At 40.9% G+C, this 10834-nt stretch overlaps 2 protein-coding genes and 1 long non-coding RNA gene across 4 annotated transcripts in view; 2 read left to right on the forward strand and 1 right to left on the reverse strand.

The window, feature by feature from the left end:
• Positions 1-260: 260 nt before the first annotated feature.
• LOC112450502 lies at positions 261-3326 on the reverse strand. The gene is made up of 2 exons (XR_003039146.2): positions 3118-3326; positions 261-2192 (listed from the first exon to the last, which is right to left on the reverse strand). It is a non-coding gene; the product is annotated as an uncharacterized LOC112450502 (long non-coding RNA).
• atf7b (activating transcription factor 7b) lies at positions 2614-9854 on the forward strand. 2 transcript variants are annotated; one of them, XM_017416048.3, is made up of 12 exons: positions 2614-2717; positions 3605-3662; positions 4653-4749; positions 4907-5034; positions 5172-5297; positions 5387-5544; positions 5652-5748; positions 5850-5969; positions 6158-6307; positions 7424-7612; positions 7702-7807; positions 7955-9854. In XM_017416048.3, exons 2-12 carry the CDS (start codon positions 3615-3617, stop codon positions 8188-8190), a joined length of 1455 nt encoding a protein of 484 aa, XP_017271537.1. In that variant the 5' UTR covers positions 2614-2717; positions 3605-3614; the 3' UTR covers positions 8191-9854. The 2 variants fall into 2 exon arrangements, with proteins under 2 accessions (XP_017271537.1, XP_017271538.1); XM_017416049.3 differs by having other exon boundaries at positions 7928-8097.
• A 681-nt stretch (positions 9855-10535) lies between these two features.
• Positions 10536-10834, forward strand: part of dip2bb (disco-interacting protein 2 homolog Bb) — a 44841-nt gene continuing 44542 nt past the window's right edge. The window contains exon 1 of the mRNA XM_017415898.3: positions 10536-10812. Within this exon, the coding sequence (XP_017271387.1) occupies positions 10728-10812 (85 nt within the window). The 5' untranslated portion in view covers positions 10536-10727. The remainder of the gene's footprint in view (positions 10813-10834) is intronic.

Raw genomic sequence — 10834 nt, forward strand, 5'->3', positions numbered from 1 at the left:
TCCGTGCAAGTTCGCTCGCTGTGGCAACCCCTGCAGGAGGGAGTAGCCGAAGGAAGGAAGTAGAACCATATGCCTTCCTGAAAGGTGTAATGTACATTTGTAACAATATAATACAGCGGTGCTTCAGTAACAGCGAAACGGGATCGTCAGCACGTTTCAGTCATTCTGTTCTATCTTGGCAGTTCGATCTGGGATATTTGTGATCTGTGAGGAAGATTTCAGGTTTTTCCTCAGCTGAAGAAACTGTTTTTGGGCTAACAAAGCTTACAGAGAGATGATCTCTGAGCTTCTTAGCAACAGTTCCTTAAGTACAGTTTTGGTCTCCATTTTGACATTCAGCAACTCTGAGTGTTTCACCTTTCTAAGTAATTTCACAAATGTTTCAAGAGATGGAACAAAGGAGGAGATAGGCTCTTTTTTTAATGTCAAATTAAATTGAGCATCAGAAAAAGGGGGGAAAAAATCAGTTGCATAATTTAAGAATTTTTTTTTTTTTTTAATTTTGTGTTAAAATGATTAATGGAACATGTTGAATTCTTGACAGAGGATTAATTGTTACCTTTTATTAAAGCTTAGAAATGTTGATTGAAGGCGGCTTTATTTGCTTGATTTTGAATCTTGCTGTACAAATAATGCTAGTAATTGTGTTGGAAAGTGGTTTTGTTCTTACAGTACTTAATTGGTATTTGCTTGTTTTTGTTTTAGGACCTTCGTAACACAAATATTAGACTAATATTGCTAACATTTAAAGTAAAGACTGTAGTATAGCTATAAAGTGTTTTGGTTTTTTTGACTATTTTCAAGTGTTCTGAATATTAATAATTTTCTTTCATCATTTATTGTTTGGGGGAAATTGTCTTTTTATAGATCTGTGAAGTTTATTTCTTTGACTTGGCCAAAACAAAACATGCTTTGTTTTTCATCTTGAACCAGTCTCGAGAAAGTTAAAACTTTTATCCATAGACAAAAGATAAGAGGACTCAAATTGGCTGCTAATCCTGTCGATTCATATTATTTGGAATTAAATTATTATTGGATGAACTTCCTCAATGAATAACCTGCTACTGAATACATTTTCTCTTCAATTTAAACTGAACATTTTCATAAGCTTAAAAATAAAATCTGCTGCTCAGGAAGGACCCCTTCACTTACTGATAGTCTTTTGATGCAAGCAGGAGCACAAAGATCTGAACAAGCAAGAGTAATATGTTGATCTGCTAAAAGGAAAACCACTAGTCAGTCTGGAATCCCAGATTAATCTAACGTGAATGTTTCGTTTTGGACTGTGGAAGAAAATTCAAGCTCTCGAAGAAAACGCCCACATGGCTTCAGAGGAGACACTCTCCACCGCTGCAACGGTTTAGTCCACAAGCTGTTATGGTGGCATGCGTGTTTTGTTCTGTACCTTTAATGTTTTCAGAGCAGCAGCTAATGTTAAACAAATATTCATTATTGCCAACAAACATAATTAGAGGGAGATTGAAGAGAAGCATATTTCTAATCAATATTTTTCACTGTTAGTGTAGCTGTTTGAAGACTGAGCTGGTGATAATGGTTTCTTGCATTTGTTGTGATGGAACATGGACGTTTGTGAATTTGTTTTATGAATCTATAATCACTGGTAAACCTCTTGGATCTCTGTATGGATGTAATAGAGATTTAATGATGTTCTGGGTTGTCATTGCATTTGAGTGACGTGACTGTCTACACAGGTGGACAGCACTTATTTTCAATGTATTCAGGATTTGTGTTTTTAATGTTTGTAAATTGTTATTTCACTGATTTGTTTGTACCTCCGTACGCAGCTTAACCCATTCAACTCATGGTAATTGAAATGCACTTAATTTGACCCTGTAGCTTTTAATACTTTAAAGAGGTAAATCGATGTAGCGCATGAAAGCTCATTTTGTGCATAAAAGTTTAAATTCTGAATAATTTAAAAGCAAAATACTTAAAAAATCTTAACAGAAGAAAGCTTGGCAAAGTGTTTAATCATTCAGTGCCTTCACAAGGTTATTTTTTATTATTTTCAGCTACTTGTCACTCTGAGAAGGTCTTTTTTTTTTTTTTTTTTTTTTTTTTTAATGATTGTAAAATCCCATCTTGTCACATCAGGACCTGGACTCTGTCCATCAAACTTGTCGCTTCTTATTTCAACATTTTTTGGATCCTTGTTGGTAACCGAGCCCCATCTACAAAATAAAAATATATTTTTCAAAAATAACAGTCTTGTGTATTTTGTTGGTTTTGCACAGGTTCAATTTGTCAGCGTAATAGGTTCTAATGTGAAAACTAGAAATCCTTTCCTTTTTGTTGTTGAGGCCACAGTAATAGCTGCTCTACAGCACCAGATCTGCCAAGTAAACATCCGGAAATAACTACAGATTATGTAACTGCTGTAATTGTCTTAAGAAAATATGTTCATATGTTTCTCTACTGCTACCCGGCGCTAATAGAACTGATCAGACTTCATGTGCGGTTTATGTAAAAATGTTATATAAACCCAAAAGTCGGGTGATGTGCTCAAATTTAGTAGCTAGTTTTGTATTTGGCGTTACATGTTCGCGACGGACGAAGCCCGTTACGTAACTCTCGGACTCAAGTTCCAACTCTCGCGAGATTTGGTTAATGGAAGCGTCGGAGTGTCAACAGCGGCGCAGCCAGCGGAGCTGTCCGGAGCAGGGAGGGGGGGGGTAAAGAGGCATTTTAAACGTCCGGTGAGTTGTGGCATATTTTATACCATATAACGTGACTGTTGTCTAATTATATAGTGTCACTGTTCGCGAAGCATGTCGCACAGGTGCCGAGGAGTTGGTAAGCAGCTCTCTTTAGCATTAGCTGCTAACGCGTTCGTGTAAATTCTCAAAGAAAGCTATTGGAGCTTCGTGTAGCTGTTAGCATGAGCGTAGCTAGCTGTGGTGAGACTGCATGTTACTGTGTTTAAAAAATGCTTTCAGGGCGTACATGGCTTTCCGTTATTTGTTGTTTTCGCTCACACTTTCGCTGTAGTGACACTTTTAATCTGAGCAGAGATGTTTTGTTGTGTTGAGGACGCGACACGTCGGGCCCCATCTTCAGAAAGTCAAAGCAAGCAAAGATTTTCCTTTTAGCCCAAACCTGTGTGTTGATGGCTGAAGACATCTAGTTAGGCTGTGGAAACGGCCAACGCTGAGCGACTCTGATGGATGACTTGGCTGGTTTTTCGTTCGGCTGCCTGATTAAAATCATGCCCTGATTTTAATCCATCATAACAGATTTTCAGACAGGCCGGCTGGGTCCGGCCTGTGTCCCGTCCTCCGAACCAGCTGCTACTGACACTAGTTTGAGCTTTTTGACAGCCGAAGGTGGAGATGTCAGCTGTAACAGGTGCATGACATCCATTATATTCAAACACAACATCTCCACATGACAACAGAGTATTATTATTTTCCCCCCTCTCCTCATTAACAATAATTTAAATTCAGTTTAGAGGAACAGAGCCACCAATTAAACTTAAATCCTGATCAGGTTTTGTGAGTATTTTGTTCCTGCCTTTGTAAGGTGGGGTAAGGTGAGGCTATTGCACAAAAAGCTGATTTGTTCCTTTACTTGCTCCGTCTTGCAGGACGTTTGAGATGGGGGATGATCGACCCTTTGTCTGCACTGCCCCTGGATGCGGGCAGGTAAAAAGTCTCAAACACGGCACATTTCCATTTCACTTGTTCTGAATTTAATCCCTTAGTTGTAGCACAGGTGCTTTACACCCCCACCCCCCCCCCATTATGACAGATGTAAGCATGGATAATATGCACCAATATTCAGTCTGACACCCAACACGCCTCCATGAGTGAATGTGTGCAGTTTCACAAGATGAAACCTATTTGTCCTGTTGTTGCTGGTGTTATGTATTTGAGCTCAGTCAAGCAAAACAGCTGTTCTTCCTCAAACCTGAAGTCACTGCACTCGATATCCAATAAGCGCAGTGTCAAGGAAGTTCAAATCAAAGCTTTTTCTGATTTTAGTAAGGTGGAAGTGGGAACTTCAAGCCTATGCCAGCAAAAAGTGAGCTATCCTCTGAATTAAAAAATAAAAAGTGCTTTTAATGTTGCTGGCTGAGAGAGCGAATTGGGACCATTAAATGCAAACCTGACCCACTTTATTTTTGTAAAATCAAAACTGCTCTCTGTTAACTTAAAGTGCTTCTTAGTTTTGTTTTAATTATAAGGCTCTTTCATGGCTTTATTGCCTTTATTGACTTATGCCTTCGTGAAAATAATTAGAAAATTCTTGTTTTTGCTGTCATTTACAATTCCTATAAATATATTAGTAACAATTGACAGGTCAGTTTTATTAAAATGTAAAGCAGAAGCTATATTTGTTCTTGAAATTTTAAAATTGGGAGTATCTATAAAACCAACTTGTTTCTTTTTAGCTTATTGTCAAGCTGTCAAACAGTCTGGACAATAATCACCGCTTTCATGGTGTCAGATGTCATTTCTGGATCATTTGTTCAGCCAGCAGGTGCTGTCAGTTCTATGAAATCAGATGTAATTAAGTTAATTTAATTTGTTCTTTATTATGTTTCTGTACTATGGTCAGCAAGTTATAATATAATTTCCATTGATCCTAAATTTGTCTCTTTTTTGTATTTTATTGACTCTTACTTTTGGCAGAGATTCACAAATGAGGACCACCTGTCAGTGCACAAACACAAACATGAAATGACATTAAAATTTGGTCCTGCCAGGACAGACTCTGTGATTATTGCAGGTAATTGTGACATTTTTTATTTAAATAATATACTTTATTTGAATGAATTTGAACAGAAGAATAATAAATCTGTCATTCTCTGAAAGTATTACTGTCTGTGCTTGGAAGAAGAGAACTCTTTGCCCTAAAGTATGCTTCTTTTTGATTTTTTTCCCAGACCAGACCCCCACCCCCACACGTTTCCTGAAGAACTGTGAGGAGGTTGGTCTATTTAATGAGCTGGCCAGCTCCTTTGAGCAGGAGTTATGCAAAACGCATGAAGACGAGCAAAGAACAAAACACACTGTGAGAGGAAATAAGAGTTAAATCGTTGCCACAATCTTTGCTTTCCTTTGGTCGTTGCATAAAAGTATTTCATTAGTAGACTTTTATTCATGTAAATGAAAGTCTTCATCTTTTCATTTGTGTTTTTGGTCTTAAAGGCTGCGCCGTTACAGACGCCATCTGAAGTAAAAGACGAGGAAGAGGCTCCTTTAGAAGTTGATTCTTCCCCTCCTGAAAGTCCTGACTCCTCGTCCAGCATGTCTGAAAACAGCAGAGACTCGAGGGTGGGAAGGAAGACAGAAAGCATTGGCACAAACTATGTTCTCAACTAAGTTCATGTATTCAGATTAAACTTGTGCTTTTTTTTTAACAGGAGATTCTCACAAAACCTTTGGCTAGCTCTGCTCCCACTCCAACTATTGTGCGTCCAGGTTCTCTTCCCCTTCACTTAAGTAATGAGCCACTACAGCCAACTCTGCCTTCTCCAACGTCTGTAATCACACAAGCTCCACCTTCCAACAGGCAGCTTGGGTAAGCTACACTTTGCCTCCAGTAATGTCACAAAGAAAATGTTCAACAATTCCAGCTTTCACTGGGCTCCTTGCATTTACTGTACAAGTGTCTGACATTGCCAACAGATCTCCCACAAGTGCATATCCACTGGTGAGGCACCTCCCTAATGGTCAGACTGTCCCTCTTTTACCCAGTCCAGTGCAGTTAACCTCAGTTATATCTGTAAGTCGGGATTTGGAAGAAGCATGCAGTGGCTTGTCTTTGAAATGGTATTTATTTGCATTTCTCTTTTCATTTTTATTCACATTTGATGCGTTGTGAAGCTCGCGAGGCCAGTGAACACAGTGCCTAACATCCCAGGGATCCCAGGACCCCCTGTTGGAGGAGTCAGTAGTGGTTCATCCTCCCCATCTGGGTATGGCCTTCACACTGAGACCAAAATGGTGAGATCACTAGTCACACTGTTGTTTTATAAGCTGCAGACTCTGGAAATCCACCCACTGAAGCCTTTAATTGTCTTATAGTTGACAAAATCTATCAAAAACACAAACTTTATTCGTTTCATTTTGGAGCTTGACATTATAAGAGCTACATGAAGTGTTGTTTTGTGTGTGTGTGTGTGTATTTGTAGCGGCTGAAGGCAGCTCTGTCTCATCAAGGCCTGGGAGCACAAGATGGAGCAGGTGGTGGATCAGGATCCATCCCCGCTGTCCCCCAGCGGCAGGAACAGAGCCAACAGCCCTCGCAGAACTCCGACGCTCCGTCACCGGCACAACCACAGGTACGTTGAAGTACGCACCTCATCAGAACACACACAAACCAAACCAGGAACCAGACTGCTATGTCAGGAAGGCTTTCTTCACAGGAATGCATCCAAGCTCAGGATTTATTTAAAAACTTATATTATTATGAAACTCCAAAATTTGATCACATCTGTTGTTTTAGCTTTTAAAAGAACTTGCTCTGTAATTAGAATCAAGGAACCTATCTTGTTAATCCAGGAACTTTGGAGGTAGCTCCTCAAAGTTTGCACGTGGAACTAGAATTTTATTTAACAATTTCAGTCTTTTTTTTTTTCATATTTAGTGCTGCCAACCTATTGTTGCTTTCCACTCAGTCAGTCATTGTTAATGTTCAAATATGCTCCTCTTGTGCGTTTTCCTAAAACACCTGTCTGTAATAATGCCTTCATCTCCAGAAGAAAATGCCCCCTGTAATCTGCATGTGATCTGTGACTGTCTTTAAAATAAATCCCCAGAATTTTTTTTAGAAAAGTGCTTTATAACCTGTTTGATAACCTCAGTCTGTAGAGTTAAAGGCTGTTCGAGTCCACGCATGAGGCAGTTTAGAGAGTTAAGTGATGAGATGCAGGCTCAGCTAATTTGTTTTTAATGTTCACATCAAATAAAATGTAGTTGCACGTAAGGTCATTTAATTTTACAGGTTGTTCCTTTTTGTAGCAGACTTTTTGCGTAAGAGAATTGTCGACTTTCAATTCAAGCCTCAGAAATATTCCCAGAAACAAGAGATTCTCCGACCCCGTCTGTGTTTCTGCCGTAAAAATGAAAAACTAAACAAAGTAACTGGAGGATATTTGACTTCCTTAAGCCACTGATTGGGAGGGAGTACTTTTTAGTGTATTCAGCACATTCAAAGTAGAGCAACGTCTACGTCTACCTCTTAAAACAGCACATTACCCACCGTGATGATTTTATGTCTAGGCTGAACTAATAATTATTTAAAATTTTTTTAAATTTTCTCATTTGGAAAAATTTTTAACAGATAAAAACTAACTAGTAACTGTATTTATTAAATAATTATTCAAATAGTCTTCATTAAAAGTTATAATTACATGGCACAGAGGCTAATATTTGTCTCCCCCCTCCTCGATCTCCAGGTGTCCCCCGCTCAGCCAACAGGGGGGCGGCGGCGGCGCGCTTCAGAGATGGACCCCGACGAGAGGAGGCAGCGCTTCCTGGAGAGAAACCGGGCGGCTGCCTCTCGCTGCAGGCAGAAACGAAAGCTGTGGGTTAACTCTTTGGAGAAGAAGGCGGACGACCTCGCCAACATGAACGTCTCGTTAACGGTGAGTCATTGCGAGGGTGAGAATGAACCGCAAAGACGTGCTTTCCGATCGGTCTCCCTGATCGGATGCGGTGTGTTTTGTCCTGGCAGAATGAAGTAACTCTTTTGAGGAACGAGGTGGCCCAGCTGAAGCAGCTCCTCCTCGCTCACAAAGACTGTCCCGTCACTGTCATGCAGAAGAAGGCGGTTTTCCTCGGTAATCATTCGTCATCGTTCACAAACTAACGAACATCCAGTACCAAATCACTTTCTGTGCCAGGACTCTCCCGTCATCTCCTCCATCTAATGTGCTATTTTTACTCGTCACCTCTCTAAGGGTGAATGTTGCTGTGTCTGTCTGTAGCTGCAGGAGGAGACGAGGCCCCCAGGGACACGCCCACCGAACCCATCGGCTCGCCGGCGGCGGTAATCCAGCACGGGCCGTCACCCCCCGCCTCGGCCCCGAGCCCCGTGGCCACCATCAACGGGCTGAGCGTCCGCGCCGCAGAGGCGGTGGCCATGTCGGTCCTGGCCGGCATGGGGTCGGGTCACCCGGGAGGGGTTGTCATGGCAACGCAGTCACAGCCAGCCACGAGATGATGTGTGTCGGGGGTGGGCAAAGAAAAATGAAAAAGGAAAAGGCGACTAGAATGAACTCGAGTGGCATTCAAAGGCCGGACTGGTGCAAAGTGTTTAGTGAAGAGGGAGCCACCCTCAGCCCATAACTACGATCCGTTCTGCCCTCACAGCTTCTGATAATCACACACAAACGTGGCGCCGTTTCTCCGTCAGCCCCCTTCCAGCAGGCTTCCTTTTCATTGACCCTTTGTCACTCTGCATATGTAAATATGGAAACCATGTTGAACACTCATGCTGCAGGGTTGGAGGGCAGTTCTTGTCGTGTCTGGATAAAGTTTTTAGATTCAGAAGAGATTTTATTTTATTTTTTTCTTTCAACTTTTTTTGTTTCGTTCGTTTTTAGATCAGGAAGCAGCAACAATCAAACTTGTTCCCACACACTGGCTGTGATGAGGTTTGTTTCTTTCCAGGATGGCTATTTTACTGTAAAATATCATCCTTTTTTTATTTGTAAAAAACCTTTTTGTTTTTTTTTTTAATCCTAAAATTTGACGTTCACGTGATGTGTTGCTCGTGTTGTTAAAATCTGGTGAGGTATTGGCAGGCTGGCTGCAGTAAGACAGTCTGAAGGGTTTTTTTGTTTACTTCCTTTTCATTCTGTCCTGTTTTCGTTTTCCTTTGAGTTCTTCATGAATACACTCAACAGTTCAGTCGACTGAGTTCATAGCAGACTGTAGATGTGAACACTGCTTAAACTGAGATTGTGTGACCATCTTCTAACCCATATAGAGTGGGTGTCATGATATTAGTCCTTTTTTTATCAAACCCTATTGACTGCATGGATTTTACAAGGCTTAAAAATACCACTGTTTGTAACTCATTATACAATCACTGTTCTTTTGTTCTGTAACGTCAAATTATTGATGCAAAAAAAAGTTGTTCTTGTATAAGGATTATATCCTTAGTCCAAATGTACCACTCTTACAAAGGATAGTCTTTTAGGAAACTTTAGAATGATAATCAAACATATTAGATTTCACATCCTATACCCAGCCATTTCAGTGGAGGAAAGAGTAGTGCAATATATATTTTTTTATTTGAGATCGATGTTCTTTCTTTGAGCTGATGTGTCGTCCTGAGGGGGGTTTTGGTCTGCTTCAGTCAGAAGCTGTCGTTGGAAGGTGACCAAAGGTTTTCACAAGTCGATGGATTATTAATTAGTGCACGTTTAGTTACAGATGCTCTTGAGGGCTTTTCACCATAAAACAAATAGTCTTTTATCGCAAAGCAGACCTCATACTTTGTGCAAGGTGCTTATTTTGACATTTAACTTTGGCAATGTAGGGTTTTTTATGTCCTTGTGCTCCCAAGATCATCTTGTTTTTTTTCCACTTGTCACTCTTTATTTTTTTCTAAGCAAACTTTTAATGGGTTGTGTTTTTCTCTGTGGGAATCGTGCCCCTTTACGTCCTCTGCGTCCACCTAATTTGTTGAGTATAGATTTTATTTTTTATTTTTTTTAAACTAAGGTTGAACTACACGGGGGTGAAACAAACACATATTGGAGATATGTTTCGAGTAAGTTTGCCCAATACTCAGGCTTCAAGACGGGAAGAAATACTTGTGTATAGTCTCAACTAATTATTGAGTTGTCTCAGACAAAAAATAAAATAATGTAAAACAAACGTTCGTTGGTGGGTTTTCTCTTGGCCTGACGAGCTGTCCTAAAGGTTTGGAAAGTGCTTGATTTCTGCACAAAGTCCTTAAAAGTGCTTGATATTTTTAACCGCACAGCACTAAAAGTTAAATTAAAACTATTTAATTTTATCTTTTTATGTTCAAGGCACAAAAAAACAGCGGCCATTTATAATAATTGTGTTTGACGATGAATTGAAACTGTCTTCTTGAGTTTAAATGTATTGTTTTACCTCCAGAGTGTGGTGCTGGAAAAGTTTGAAAATTGGCCTTGAAAGTGCTTGAATTTTACACTGGGAAAAATGTACGAACCCTGAATTACATTTTGTGAATAAATACATTTTTGGCAATAGTAGCTCGCAGGTCAGCTGACCTTTAATTTGTTCAGTTTATTTTTTCATGACCGTGTGAAACTCCCTCCAAACAAGGACAATCATCATAAAATCAACAAAAATGAAGAGCTGAGTGTGGAAAAGGGGTCATTTATTAATTCTTTTTGACCACTTTATTCCACCATAGTTTTCCAGAGAATATATCCAGGAGGGATTAAACCTGAGCAGGTGAGCTGTTCATCAAACCTACCAGCAGAGGGAGCAGAGAGCCTGTTTTCATCAACATCAGCAGCAGCAGCAACCTTCATCAGGCCCGGGTCACGTGACCGACCGAGTCCTCCTCCTCCGCCTAGTTCTTCCCATCTCTCCCACAGTCATGGCGGTGTCGGGGAGCCACGGAGATGGAGTAAACAACCCCGCTCCTGCGTCCTAATACTCGGTTCCGCGGTAGCTCGGTGCCGGGCGGCCTCCCCTGAATCGCAGCAGACACCCGGCGCGCGGCGGCGGCTCCCGGCCCGACCCGACCCGACCATGACGGACCGCGGGCTCGATCTGACGGCTCTGCCTAAAGAGGTCAGGGACCAGCTGGCGGAGCTGGACCTGGAGCTGTCCGAAGGTAGGGTCTGATGGGGACGGGG

This window comes from Kryptolebias marmoratus, linkage group LG4 (genome assembly GCF_001649575.2).
Source record: "Kryptolebias marmoratus isolate JLee-2015 linkage group LG4, ASM164957v2, whole genome shotgun sequence".
Taxonomy (NCBI): domain Eukaryota; kingdom Metazoa; phylum Chordata; class Actinopteri; order Cyprinodontiformes; family Rivulidae; genus Kryptolebias; species Kryptolebias marmoratus.

Bases quoted from the DNA above. Each gene is read 5' to 3' on its own strand.
- atf7b (XM_017416048.3), top strand. From the start codon at position 3,615: ATGGGGGATGATCGACCCTTTGTCTGCACTGCCCCTGGATGCGGGCAG. The intron at 5,035-5,171 runs GTGAGAGGAAAT...TTGGTCTTAAAG, and splicing joins AGCAAAGAACAAAACACACT to GCTGCGCCGTTACAGACGCC. The intron at 7,613-7,701 runs GTGAGTCATTGC...TTGTCCTGGCAG, and splicing joins ACATGAACGTCTCGTTAACG to AATGAAGTAACTCTTTTGAG.